This window comes from Lathyrus oleraceus, chromosome 4 (genome assembly GCF_024323335.1).
Source record: "Lathyrus oleraceus cultivar Zhongwan6 chromosome 4, CAAS_Psat_ZW6_1.0, whole genome shotgun sequence".
NCBI lineage: Eukaryota > Viridiplantae > Streptophyta > Magnoliopsida > Fabales > Fabaceae > Lathyrus > Lathyrus oleraceus.
In genome coordinates, this window is record NC_066582.1 from 4550701 (window position 1) to 4566107 (window position 15407).

The 15407-nt window shown below is 37.3% G+C and overlaps 1 protein-coding gene across 1 annotated transcript; it reads left to right on the plus strand.

The window, feature by feature from the left end:
• The first annotated feature begins 14289 nt into the window (after positions 1-14289).
• Positions 14290-14793, plus strand: LOC127135069 (uncharacterized mitochondrial protein AtMg00810-like). Its single transcript, XM_051061886.1, has one exon. The coding sequence runs from the start codon at positions 14290-14292 to the stop codon at positions 14791-14793; it is 504 nt and encodes a 167-aa protein (XP_050917843.1).
• Positions 14794-15407: the final 614 nt, after the last annotated feature.

The window sequence follows — 15407 nt, forward strand, 5'->3', positions numbered from 1 at the left end:
TGGTTTTTGATGGATCGTCTAACGCATTGGGCAACGGTATTGGCGTCGTGATCATTTCCCCCAAGGGTGGCCATACGCCTTTCACCGCTAGACTATGTTTTGAATGCACCAACAATATGGCTGAGTATGAAGCGTGTATTTTGGGACTCAGAGCTGCTATAGACCTAAGAATCAAGTTATTGAAGGTGTACGGAGACTCAGCCTTGGTAATCAGTCAGGTCAAAGGAGAATGGGACACTAAACATCCGAATCTCATCCCTTATCGAGAACGGGTGTTGACATTAATCCCATACTTTGAAGAGATCACATTCGAACATATTCCACGAGAGGAGAACCAGTTGGCAGACGCATTAGCTACCATGTCATCTATGTTCAGAGTCAGATGGGACAATGAAGCTCCCCGGATTACCATTGAACGACTAGACGAACCAGCATATTGTTATGAACTTAACGCTGATGAAGTAGAAGAGAAGCCTTGGTACCACGAGATAAAAAGATATTTAGAAGCTCAAGAATACCCTGAAGGGACATCCATCAATGACAGGAAATTTCTGAGGAAGTTCTCCGCTAAATTCTTTTTGAGTAATGGAATATTGTACAAACGTAACCATGATTCGACTTTGCTTCGCTGTGTGGATAGAAAGGAATCAGAGAAGATTATGGAAGACATGCACGACGGTATCTTTGGGACTCATTCTAGTGGACATACAATGGCCAAGAAGATTCTGAGGTCAGGGTATTATTGGTCTACCATGGAAACTGATTGCCACCATCACTCCAGAACTTGTCATAAGTGCCAGATCTATGCGGATAAAGTACATGTGCCTCCTGCTCCATTAAACGTGTTGACCGCGCCGTGGCCCTTTGCAATGTGGGGCATTGATGTGATTGGCGAAATTAAACCTACCGCCTCTAATGGACATCGTTTCATCCTTGTTGCTATTGATTACTTCACAAAGTGGGTGGAGGCAGCCTCATTTGCTTCTGTTACTAAGAATGTGGTGGCACGATTCATCAAGAACAGCCTCATCTGCCGATACGGCGTCCCTGAGAGAATTATCACTGACAATGGCACTAATTTGAACAACAAGATGATTACTGAACTCTGCACGCAGTTCAAAATAAAACACCATAACTCTTCTCCGTACCGGCCAAAGATGAACGGCGCTGTAGAAGCGGCTAATAAGAATATTAAGAAGATTATACAAAAGATGACGGTAACATACAAAGACTGGCATGAGATGTTACCATTTGCTCTTCATGGTTATCGTACTTCCGTGCGAACTTCGACAGGGGCAACTCCTTTCTCTTTAGTCTACGGAATGGAAGCCGTTTTACCAGTGGAAGTTCAGATTCCCTCTCTAAGGATCATGAAAGAGGCGGGCTTAGACGAGGACGAATGGATTCAGACTCGACTCGATCAGATAAATTTGATGGATGAGAAGAGACTTGCGGCTGTATGTCACGGGCAGATATATCAGAAGCGCATGACCAGGGCATTCAACAAAAAGGTCAAGAGACAAGTGTATCAAATTGGCGACTTGGTAATCAAACGCATCATCCTACCACAAACTGACCCCAGAGGCAAATGGACTCCCACATACGAAGGGCCATTTGTAGTTAAGAAGGTATTCTCAGGTGGAGCCATGATACTCGCTACAATGGATGGTGAAGACTTCCCACATCCCGTGAACGCGGACATAGTTAAAAAATACTACGCATAAAAGAGACCCGCTAGATCGACGTATCTAGGCAAAAGTAAGGGCATCCCGGCGAACCAAAAGGGTTCGGGCAAAAATTAGGGATATATAAAAAAATGTACACCCGGCAAGTCGAAAACCTGAAAAGGCGGCTTGGGCAAAAAAGGGTATCCTGGTGGACTGAAAACCTGAAAAGGCGGTCCAGGCAAAAATTAGGGATTAAAGCGTATGACTATGTCCCGTTCTCAGTCAACTTTCATCCAAGTTCGAGGGACTGACCAAGCCAATCACTTCTATCCGACAGCAAGGGATGAGATGCTCGAAGACATAATGACAGTAGTAGGCTTAAAATCAATAGGACTTCTTCCACATAGCTTTCTCTTTGTTTTCGACAATTTCCTCTTACTAGGATTTCTGTCTCCTTGTACACAAATTGCCTGTTTATAGGCCTTCTTTCAAAATCAATACAACCTTCTTTCAAAAGATGCTTTTGTTTTTCTTTTTCTGTTTTGTTTGCGTAAACGTCCATTGATTTAATTTGAATTAATATATGCATTTGAATATGACTGATGTTTACCAAAAATACATGCATAGAATAGCAATAGCAATTACTACCCGACTTCAGGATCAAGGAAAAGGTCTAATCATGCTTCCAATGAATCCGCTACCAATTCTCTTCCCCAGCAAGCCTGTTTTTTTTTTCCTCAGAAAATGGCAGTATCCCCAGGCACAGCCAGTTACTCCCCAACAGAGGTCGGCGTCACCAGACAGATTGATCATCTCATCCATCCCCAGCCAGGCTCTGTTGAATATTTCCACCATCAGACAGAAATCAAGCATCCCCAGCCGAGAAAGGGTCATCGACACAAATGTCTCAAATCAGTAGATGGGGATTTATTTTCCCCAGTAGAGTCCCCAAGCAGAACTTCTCATACGCATAACTCATTCATTACATCCTTTCACAGCATACGCATGCATACAACATTCACATTTATTTTAGCATAACACGAAACATCTCATGCATCATGACATAGCATGAAGCTAACTTTTTCTTTGCAGGTTAATTATCCTCCTGATATAGTCAAAGTAGAAGGTTCATTCAGACAGACACCTTTATCAATCACATTCAAGATTCAGATACATATTTCAAATACAGTCCATGGGAACATTCATTCTGACAACACTTCGATATCCTCCTAACGATGGCATCTCTAAGCCCATCCCAGACATTTATTGCAAGTACAACATATACAGGTTATCAGATACAGCCTAACGTACGGTTCATTCTGATTCAGCCCAACATATGACTTCTTCAGCAACTCCAATGCGGTCTAACGTACGACCCATTTGGACCTTCAAATCCTCAGATGCTGCCTAGCGTACGGTACATTCAGGGGTGTAGTCTAGCGTACGACTACTTTCTTTTTCAGATGCAGCCTAACGGACGGCTCATTCTACAACTCGGATACGATCTAACGTACGATCCATTCTGAACTTCAACAACCCCAACGCGGTCTAACGTACGACCCGTTTGGATCTTACAACCCTCAGATGCTACCTAACGTACGGTACATTTCTGAAGTGTAGTCTGGCGTACGACTACCGCTTTCATCATCAGATGCGGCCTAACAGACGACTCATTCTGCGACGGTCTAACGTACGACCCGTTCGGATGTCCATCCCCTCAGATGCTACCTAACATACGGTACATTTCTGAAGTGTAGTCTAACGTACGACTACCCCTTTCATCATCAGATCCTACCTAACATACGGTACATTTCTGAAGTGTAGTCTAACGTACGACTACCCCTTTCGTCATCAGATTCAGCCTAACGTACGACTCATTCTGCAACTCAGATACGATCTAGCGTATGGTCCATTCTGATCCTTTATCCCCAACAGCATATGACACACTCCGACTCCCCAGCGAAGTCGGCAGCCTAATGGATGACTCATTATACGGTCTAACGTACGACCCAGTGTGGCACCCATGTCTTCAAATTGGCCTAATATACGGCGCGATCTGAAGCTTTCGTCATCAAACCTCCCGGATGGCATCTTTAAGCCCATCTCCATCAAGACCAACTGTCGATTCTCAAGTGCAAATTTTTGGGGCATTCTAGTGTTCAATAATCTTCCACCTCCAGACCACGAATGGCGTATACACCATTCTAACTCTCTCGGTCCAAGAATATTGAACAGGGGCAGCTGTCATACCCCAAAATTTGCCCATTAATATTTCAAGACATTTTGCAAGGCATTCCGACTCATATATAACACTGATCTTGAAGAAACAAAGGCCCAGCTCACGGATGGCCCAATCCAGAAAATGGCCCAAACTGGCCTGTTCGCTACGCGCTCGCCTAGCGAAGCTGACAGACAACAAAAATTTCGGGCTTCATTCTGAGCCCCCCCCAAAAAAAAAAAAAAAAAAAAAAAAAAAAACGAGAAACGAAAAAAAAAAAAAAAAAAAAAAAACGAGAAACGAAAAAAAAAAAAAAAAAAAAAAGAGAAAATTTTTTTAATTAATTAATTAATTAATTAATTAATTAAATAATTAAAATAAATAAATAAATAAAATATAACAAATTATTTTGGACTTGGGTCTCCCTCATTCCAAGCCCATTACCCACGAAATTAGTCTATAAATACTGAAGTTTCAGTAGGGGAGTTACACTTGGAGTTTACACTGGGAGATTCACTGGAGAAAGAAGGAAGAGAAGCAAAACACTCTGAGGTTTCCTTGGAACAAAACCTTGAGGAAAAAGAAAGAGAGAGAACAGAGAAGGACGGATAGAAACTTTGGCATAGGAACCCTGCCTACCCGGAGAATTCAGAGTAAAGAAACCCTGAAGGCAGCCCATCTGCACCGAAGCCATCGCCGTCCAATTCCCGCTGCCTAACTTATTCCGATACTACAAGTGGTCAATCCCTTCAACCTTGAATTGGCAAACAGGTTTGCTTATCTCTATTGTTTATACTTTCAATTGGTCATATCTACATATATAATGTATCATGATTAAATGTTGATATATAATTTGCTTTCGTATGGGAATCTAAATATGCCTGAATACCCTGAATGTTTGATCATGTTATTCCTGTGATAAAATGCCATAAAATTCAAAGTTCCTAACGTGGGGCTGTTTTCAAATTCAAAATCCGTGGCCTATTCTGTTTTTTTTTATGTTTTTATCATAGCCATGCATTATTCATCCTATCCTATTTATTGTTGTGATATTTCTCCGGTGTAATCTTCGATTGCACCCTGATTTGGTGTTCTGACATGTTTCTTTTTTTTTTGAGTTTCGTAAAGGTTCACATATCCCAGGAAAAGGTTATTGGCTAGGTATTCCACTTTATTTGTGGGACACCCTTGTGGAGTTTCACCCTAAATTAATTTTTAATGTATTAATTTCTAATGTATTAATTTTTTTAATATATTATTTTTAATAATTTTAATGTGGAGTTTCATCCTAATTATATAATTAATTGCAAAACTTTGCCTTTGAATAAGTGATCTTGGACCTCTCTTTGTTGCCTTACGATTACGATATTACGGTCATGTCCCGCGAACGTGGGGATACCCTTAGCAAAGACCCTTCGGTTAAATCATCATAAAATAAATTATAGTCCCTCGGATGTTGCCTTCGAATATACAACTTTGTCCCTCGATGACCCTCCGATGTTGCCTACGGTTAAAAGATGATAGTCCCTTCGAATGCTAAGATATCCTCGTAACTGTTGCCTTCAATGACCTATCGATGACCCTACGATGACCCTTAAACATCCAAAGGATAAAACTACTTATTTCTCAATAATAAGGACAGTTCTACCCTCATAAGGATAGGAAATGCTCATAAAGACCTTGGGTCGGTATAACTCTTAATTGTTGGCTCACAACTTAAAACATTTTTTTTGCACCTCACACCTTTCAAAATGCCTTTAGAAAATCACCACTTGGTATACATTCATACTAGAATCATTACCGAGTTATATTTTTCTAAACAATTTTCAAAACTAAAACGGGATAACCACTTTGTATACATTCATACAAGAATCATTACAAAGTTAAATTCTCTTGTCAAAACAATTTTCCAAACAATTCACAAACACTTTTTTAGACAAAAATAATATAAGTGATCGAGCAATTAAGAGCCCATGGATAACCATGGATACAAAGGGTGCTAACACCTTCCCTTTGTATAATGTACCTCCCGAACCCAAAATCTAAATTAAGGTTTTTCCTGTTCTTTTCCACCTTTCCTTATTGGATAAAAGAAAAGTCGGTGGCGACTCTTGCTAACCGCGACATTGCGATTAAAACCACAAAAAGTCCAGTTCACCGTATGACAGTGTGGGTTTGCCTAATGAACTATTTACTAAAAAGGTTAAGAGAAATGACTCACGCGGATGTCGCATCCACTGCATACGTATCTCATCTGAATATGAGAATCAGAGTCTTCGTAGCTCGGCTGACCTATGGGTTGGGGGTAATTGTGCTCGCTAAGACATCGCGTCTTATGCCTACGTATCTCATCTGGAATGAGAATTAGAGCAAGCCGTAGTTCGGCTAACTACGGGGTTATGGATTGGGTTTTGGACGAACAACGTTACTACGCAATCTACCGGATGCTCGACCTTTGGAGACTTACTCGCCTGTAGTAGAAGGAGATAACGTGTTGCTTTGGGTTTTAGGGTTTGTTTGCGTTGTAGGAACGCGCATGCAAAAAGGAAGTCCTAGGCGAAGGAACAGTGCTACCTGTGGGGATATGAATACAAAACACAAAACATGTATCTCAAAGTAAAATGCCACCAAGGGGCTCAAACATTGCCTCCTATCGAGGTCTTCCAGCTAAGAAAGCGATAAAGTACGAGAAAGGGAAAAAGTTACCACACGGATAAAGATCCGAAGCTATAGCAGTTAAAGGAGCAAGAAACCCTGAAATCTCTCCTGCTGGACCGTCAAAGGAAATCAGTCAACATGAATAATCAAAATAAAACTCCAGGGGGTATCCCACAAATAAAGTGGGAAACCACGCGAGTGTCTCTGCAAAAGCCATATGAGCCCTCACAAAACTCGACAAAGGGTTAGAGCAGCAGGATGAAATCAAGAGAAAACAGTGCCATGGAAACACAAAAACGGGTTAGAACAAAACAAAACAAAAAGCAGATACTGTCACGTTCGCGACTGCTTCGCTTAGTGAAGGCTTAGCGAAGCTTCGTTACAGGCTCGCCTAGCGAAGCGGCTAGCGAAGGCCTGCGGGTTTTGGATTCCTCCTTGATAACAGTTCGATCTCTATGATCCGAAACCCTGTGGTATCCAACTCATAAACGAAGATGATTAAAACATTCATGGTATTGTTACACATATTCATACATAAACATAAACCCGTGGGCAAAACCAGATGTTACCTCATACATTCATAATATTCAAATTCAAGGCGTAAAGTAAGAGGAACAAAGGCATACCTGATGAGAGAGACTGATTAGGATTGAATGATACAGCCGGATCTGCAAAGTAGTATTAGGGTTCGTGTGAGGCTGAGTGAACTTCTCAGAGCTGCCTGAAGGTTGCTGCAGAGTAGTTCCTAGGTTTCTTTCTCCAGTCTCTGGTCGTTTCTGTTCAGCCAGTGTTCTGTAGTGTCCAGCTCCAGGGTTTATTTCATTGACCACTCTGGTATTTATAGGCCAAATTTCGCAGCTTGTGGGCTTTGAATGAGGACAGCTCAGGCCCAAAACTTTTCTGATATTTTCTGAAATGCGCGTCCTTCGCCTAGCGAAGGATCTGCTCGCCTAGCGAGCATGACAGTACTCTTCGCTAGGCGAAGCATCTGCTCGCCTAGCGAGCATGACAGCTCAGCAACAGATTCTTGCTTCTTCCAGCTTGGCGATTTGTACGGTGAATATGCCTCATCTGGCCCTGTTGGTAGTACCTCAAGTCTTTTCCTTGTGTTGACTGATCATTTGAATAAAACCCACAAAGTATCCTGGATGATGTCCGAGCTTCTTGGAGCTAATTCCGATTGACATGATGCAATGTAGTATGAAATGCTAAATGACCTAAAAAGTGAATGCATGAATGAAGAGGGCAAATTTTGGGGTGTTACAGTGGTCATAAAGGATTGCATGGCAAGAAGTTGATCCATAATCGTCTTGTTTGTGATTATTTCATATTTAGGGTTGAGGGTTCATATGGTCCATTAGTAGAGGAATGGGGAAACAAGTCACTTTTTTGAACGTAAGGATTTCTGGTTTCACTCCAAGCAATTCCCATGCCAGACAAATACTAAGATCACGCAAATTTTCTTTTTGGATTTCCATACTGACTTCTCCATCAAAATTTACATCAAGAAGCTCGAGAATCTTGGTTACTTCCTTTGCATAAGGAAAACTTGCAGTTTCTCTTGAGAAATACATGCTTACTCTCACAAAGTAAGCAAATTTCAGAGGAATGTGGTTGAGCAAAGAATATATATTTTGCAGTTAAAAATCATTAAATTGAGTGTAATTTCCAGGTTTGTGAACTAAAATACAACAAATGAAATAATGTAGCATCCCGTTATCCATAGTTATATTCCCTACACCGAATCTATTTCTAGCATAACCATAAATATCCATATTCCTTTTGTTTTGAATTTCCTACACTGAGAGAGAGAGAGAGAGAGAGAGAGAGAGAGAGAGAGAGAGAGAGAGAGAGAGAGAGAGAGAGAGAGAGAGAGAGAGAGAGAGAGAGAGAGAGAGAGAGAGAGAGATCCTTCTTTGAAAAGCCTTCCCAGTTACACATTTTTTTAGGGTGAAACTATGTTCCTTCACTATGGATACCCAACAATTCACAAATTTCAGCAAATGTTAACTTAATAACTTTATCCTTAACAGGCAACATAAGAATTTTCCATGTAACTCAATATTGAAATAAAAAATTCTTAATAAATCAGGGTATAAATGGCCAAAAATACTTAAAAAATCCTTAAATTTTTCAAACTTCAGAAACTCAACAAAAGAGAAATCAGAAAAAGTATCAAGTGCACCATATCTTTAGGAAATAACCTTTTATCAAAATATAAAGTTTTTAATATTTCCATTTCCTCGGGAGTGTCATGAGACGATATAGGTCCAAAGGTTTGGGCTCTTGATTTCTTCTTGGAGGATGACCCACTGAAGGATTCTTGGTTATGGGACCGTTTCTTCTTGAAATCATGATGGATTCAGAGCTTTTAGGGTTTTGGGGGATTTCGTGATTTTAGGATTTTGAGATGTAAGTGACGGAGATTGGAGCCATAAGTAGTATGATATGAAGAGATTAAGGATTCTTTAGAAGAATATATCCTTGAGAGATGAATATATGAGATTTAAAGTTGTAGGGCTTTTGAGGGAGAGAGGAGTAAATTAGGCTACTATAGGAAAACGGAGAGAATGCAGTAAAAATGTGAACTTTGTATATATATATATATATATATATATATATATATATATATATATATATATATATATATATATATATATATATATATATATATATATATATATATATATATATATATATATATGTATAAAAGCAAAACGCATTGTTATATATATGAATGCATGCTCTTTCATATTCAAATACGACTCTAGGAAAGGGCAAAATTTTACAACTTTTTAACTTGTATTCGAATATAGTTTTTCTGTAATAGAATGCAACCCCAATTTTTTTAAAACTATTTTGGCCCATATACACATAGAAAAGCACATGCAAGCATATAATCAAATCACATAGCACATAGAAAACATATAGGAATGAAAAATAACAATAGGACATGTATCTTGTATTGATGAAAACAATGAATTACATTAAGATAATCATATCAAGAATTGTGTTGCAGGTGAATGTACATAACTCAAATATCATTTTCATCCAGGATTCTTAGTTCTCTTCTTATTTTATATAAAGATTCCTTGGCCAAAGGTTTTTTAAAAACATCGGCTAATTGATCATGATATCAACGAATGTAATTTCAACAACGCCTTTACGAACATGGTCTCTTAAGAAATGATGTACGATATCTATGTGCTTTGTTCTTGAATGCATAACTAGATTTTTAGTTGAATTTATGGAACTTGTGTTGTTAAATTGTTAAATCTTATAGGAATACACCCCATATATAAAACATATTTGCATAATTGTTGCTTTAACCAAAGTACTTGTGCACAACAGTTTCCAACAATAATATATTTTTCTTCTATAGTACTTAGGGAAACAAATGCTTGCTTTTTGCAAGACCAAGAAACTAGTTCATTTCCTAAAATGTGACAAATTTCACTTGTTTTTTTTCTATCATATGTGGTTGAATTCATTTGTGCAGAAAATTCCTTGCATTTATCCTTGTCAAATTTCTATAAAAGTTATTTGCAATACTTAGTTTGATTTATCAATATGCCATTGTTTGCTTGTTTTATTTGCAAACCAAGGAAGTAATTAAGTTTACCTATCATGGAAGTTTAAAACTCTCCTTGCATCATGCTTGAAAATTCTTCACAAAATGTTTCATTTGTGAAGCCGAAGATGATATCATCAACATAGATTTTTACTAATAAAGTGTAATTGATATTCTTGATAAATAGAGTTGTATCCACCTTTCCTTTCTTGAAATCTCTTTCATAAAGAAAGTTGCTTAATATATCATATGCCATTAGTGCTTGCTTTAAGACATAAATGTTCTTCTTTAATTTGTATACATGAGAGAGATTCTTGAAATCTTCAAAGCCCGGTGGTTGATTTACATAAACTTCTTCATGAATGTATCTATTTAAGAATGCGTTTTTGACATAACTGAAAATTCAAAGAACATGCATATGCCAACAATAATCAAATAGCCTATATTCTTACAACAAGAGAAATGTTTCATCAAAATCATAGTATTCTTCTTGATTATAGCCTTGGGCTACCAAGCTATCCCTGTTTCTAACAATTATGCCATTTTTATCAAGCTTGTTTTTAAACACCTATTTAGTACTAATAATATATTTTCCATTAGGTCTAGAAACTAATTCCCAAAATTTATTTATTTCAAATTGATTTAATTACTCTTTCATAACAATAATCCATTGTTCATCATATAAGATATCATTGATTTTAGTAGTTTAACTTGTAAAACAAAATCCATGTTTAAAGAAGCATATTTAAGATTGAGTATAGTATATACTGTATTGTTTATCTATCCAATGATGTTGTCAATATGATGATATTGATATGTCCTCCATTCTTGAGGTAGATCATTTTGATTTTGCTCTTGTTGTGTCACTTCATATTATTGTTCATTGTGATCATTACTGTTTTTTATATCTTATAGCGTATCATCTATATCATCTTCATAAATAGGCTTGAATAGTCTTTTGGTCCCTGTTAGTTGGCGTGTTTTTATTTTCCGTCTCTGTATCTTTTTGCCGAATAAAGTCCTTATATGTTGAATTTCACTTGCTTTTAGTTCCTAAAATTAAAATCCACAGGTTTCTTGCGTATTTTAACTTTAGGGACTAAAACCAAAAGTATTTTAACATTCACGGATCATTTTTAGGAAAAAAAAGATACAGGGACGAAAGTTAAAAACAGCCAACTTACAGGGACCAAAAGACTATTTAAGCCTCATAAATATTAACTACTAGAAAGAAACATGTACAAATTCTTCAACAACAAATATTCTCTTACAATTATCCAATTTTAAATCAAACTTACTAAGGTTATTCTTACAATTAGTTAAGACAAATCATTTGCATCCAAATATGTACAAATGTGCTACTTTTGGCTTTCTACATTTGTAAACTTCATATCGTGTCTTTTTTAAGATAGATCTAATCATAACTCAGTTACATACATAAAATGTTATGCTTACCGCATCCGCCCATAAAACTTTGATAGATTCGTTTCATTTAGCATTTTCCTTGCAAGTTCCTCCAAAGACCTATTCTTTCTTTCAACAACGTCATTTTACCGTGGTGTCCTTGGTGCTGAGAAGTTGTGTGATATACAATTTTCAACACAAAATTCTTCAGGCTGAAAAAGAAAGATATCAATCTACCATCTCTGATATTCAAAATGAGGTGATATTGTTGACTTCCAAACTTGATAACATAACAAAGACTGTAAGAATGCTGAACAAAGGATCTAATGTGTTAGATGAAGTTTTGAAAATTGGAAAAATGGCTGGGGATCTGAGGGGGATTGGCTTTAAATATCAATCTTTGGACAAACAAGGAGAAAGCTCTATGATCAACTTTGTTCTTCCAAAAAGGGAGTTTAAGCTTGTAATGTCTAAATATCTGACTCAACATCATGCCAGACATTAGAATTTTCAAACTTAACGCAAGTGATTATACTGGAGATGTCATTAATGTGGAAAATATGGTCATATAAAACCCTTATGCTTCAAACTGTATGGTTATCCCAGGTATCCAACACAGTCTAGGGCTAATTAAAAGAAGGAGTGGATACATAATCCTATTAACAATAGTCTAATAGCTCACACCTCTCTTAGAGCTCACCTCGAGAAGACTGGTATTTTGACAGTGGATGTTCTCGACACATGACATGTGTCAAGAAGTTCCTAGAAAACTTCATGTCCTTCTCAATCGGTTATGTCACATTTGGAGGTTGAGCTAAAGGTGAAATTAAAGGAGTTGGAAGACTAGCCTGTACAGAACTCCCAAGTCTTTATAATGTACCGTTGGTAAAAGGCCTTACTGCTAACTTGATTAGTATCGGTCAACTATGTGTTAAGGGTCTTAAACTTAATTTCATAAAATTAGAGTGTTTAGTCACTGATGAGAAAAATGAAGTTATGATGAGGGGAGTCAGGTCTAAGGACAACTGTTACTTATGGACTTCTCAAGAAATTAACTTCCCTTTCACATGCTTGATATCCAAAGAAGACGAAGTTAACCTGTGGCACCAGAAACTTGGACATCTACATTTGAAAGGCATGAAAAAGATTATATCAAAAGAAGCCATCAGAGGTATTCCAAGGCTCAAGAGTGAAGACGGTAAAGTCTGTGGTGAGTGTCAAATTGGGAAGCAAGCTAAGATGTCACATTCGAAGTTACAACATCAGACCACTTCAAAAGTTCTGGAACTTATTCATATGGACTTAATATGGCCTATACATATCGAGAGCCTTGGTGGGAAAAGATATGCCTATGTAGTTGTTAATTATTTTTCAATATTCATTTGGGTGAACTTCATGAAGGAAAAATCATATGTCTTTGAGGTGTTCAAAGGTTTATGTCAAAGGCTTCAAAGAGAGAAGGAAAGTGGAATTGTCAGGATTCGAAGTGACCATGGGAAGGAATTTAAAAATAGAAAATTTAATGAGTTTCTCTCCTCTTAAGGTATTGGTCATGAGTTCTCTTCTCCCATCACCCCTCAGCAAAACAGCGTTGTTGAACGCAAGAACATGACTCTCCAAGAATCAGTTAGAGTCATGTTTCATGCCATTTTTGGCCTGAAGTAATGAATATTGCTTGCTATATTCATAATAGAGTCACTCTAAGAACTGGTACTTCATCTACTCTTTATGAACTATGGAAAGGAAGGAAGTCCACTTCCAAATACTTTCATGTATTTGGAAGCAAATGCTACATTCTGGAGGATCGTGAACAAAGAAAAATTATGGATCCCAAGAGTGATGAAGGAATATTTATGGGATACTCTACAAATAGCAGAGCCTATAGAGTTTTTAATTCCAAAACTAAAGTCATGATGGAATCCATCAATGTTGTAGTGGATGATAATATTGCAGAAAAAGGGAATGGTGCTGATGAAGATTTTGGCACATCATCTTAACAAATTGACACTTCTGAAAATGAGGAACTTATTGAGTCAGACAGTAAACTAGGAGGCGTTGAACCAGATAACCATCAAGTCAACAAAGGTCCCTCCATCAGAATTCAGAAAGATCATCCAACATATCTTATTATTGGAAACCTTAATGAAGGGGTCACCACTATATCTAGAGATGCGATTTCAAATGCTTGTTTTATCTCTAAGTTTCAACCTAAAAACTAGAAGGAAGCCTTGATTGATAAATTTTGGATCAATGTTATGAAAGAAGAATTAGGATAGATTATAAGAAATGAAGTATGAGACTTAGTTCTTAGGCCTAAAGGAATTAATTTTATTGGGACAAAATGGATCTATAAGAACAAATCTGACGAAAAAAGAATTGTGACCAGAAACAAGGCTAGACTTGTTGCTCAAGGATACACTGAAATTGGAGGGGTTGATTTTGATGAGACTTTTTCCCCTGTTGCTGGTCTTGAGTCAATAAGACTACTGTTAGGAGTGACATGTTTGCTTAAATTTAAGTTATTTCAAATGGATGTGAAAAGTGCCTTCTTAAACGGGTACTTGAATGAATAAGTCTATGTTGAACAATACACGGGGTTCATAGATCCTAACTTTCCAGATCATGTGTACAAACTAAGGAAAGCTCTATATGGATTAAAGCAAGCACCTAGGGCTTGGTATGAAAGACTCATTGAGTTCCTTGTCAATAATGGATACAGGAAATGAGGAATAAACAAGACATTGTTTGTTAAAGAAGAGCATGGTAAACTCATGATAGCTCAAATATATGTTGATGACATTGTGTTTGGAGGGATGTCAAACCATATCGTACAACATTTTGTCAGGCAGATGCAATCTGAATTTGAAAGGAGTCTTGTTAGTGAATTGACGTACTTTCTTGGGCTCCAAGTTAAACAAATGGATGAAACTATCTTCGTCTCTCAAACCAAGTATTCTAAGAGTATATTAAAGAAGTTTCTCATGGAAAATGCTAGTCATAAAAGGACACCTTCGCAAACTCACTTGAAATTGACTAAAGATGAAAAAGGTGTAAATGTGGATCAAAGTATATACAAGAGTAAGATTGGTAGTTTGTGGTATCTTACTACTAGTAGACCTGACATTAGATTTGTTGTAGAAGTATGTGTTAGGTATCAATCTAAACCCAAAATGAGTCATATTACTCAAGTGAAAAGGATCCTGAAGTATATCAATGAAACTAGTGACTATGGAATGTTGTATTCTCATAATGCAAATTCCTTGCTTACAGGATAATGTGATGCAGATTGGGAAGGCAGTGTTGATGATAGAAAGAGCACTTAGGGAAGGTGTTTATTCTTGGGAAATCATCTTATATCTTGGTTTACAAAGAAGAAAAATAATGTGTATTTATCTACGGATGAGGCTAAATATATTGCAGCACGAAGCAGTTGTTCTCAATTAATTTGGATGAAACAAATGTTAGAAGAATACAATGTCCAACAAGATGTCATGACATTATACTGTGACAACCTAAGTGCTACTAACCTTTCCAATAATCCTATTCAACATAGAAGGACTAAGCATATTAATATCCGTCATCATTTTATTAGGGATGTTGTTGAAGACAAAATTGTTACTCTTGAGCATGTAACCACTGAGAAGCAACTGACATATATTTTAACTAAAGCCTTAGATGCAAATCAATTTGAAAAATTAAGGGGTGAATTGGGCATTTGTGTGCTTGAAGAATTATAGCAATTACTGATATGGAGATATGGAAATCAAATTTTCTCTTCCCTCCACTTAATGGTGCATAAAACTAAAGAACTATCATTACAACTTTTCCTTATTTTCCCAATGCGGCATCCTAGCCACTCTACCAACATCATTCATGCTACCTCCTTTAT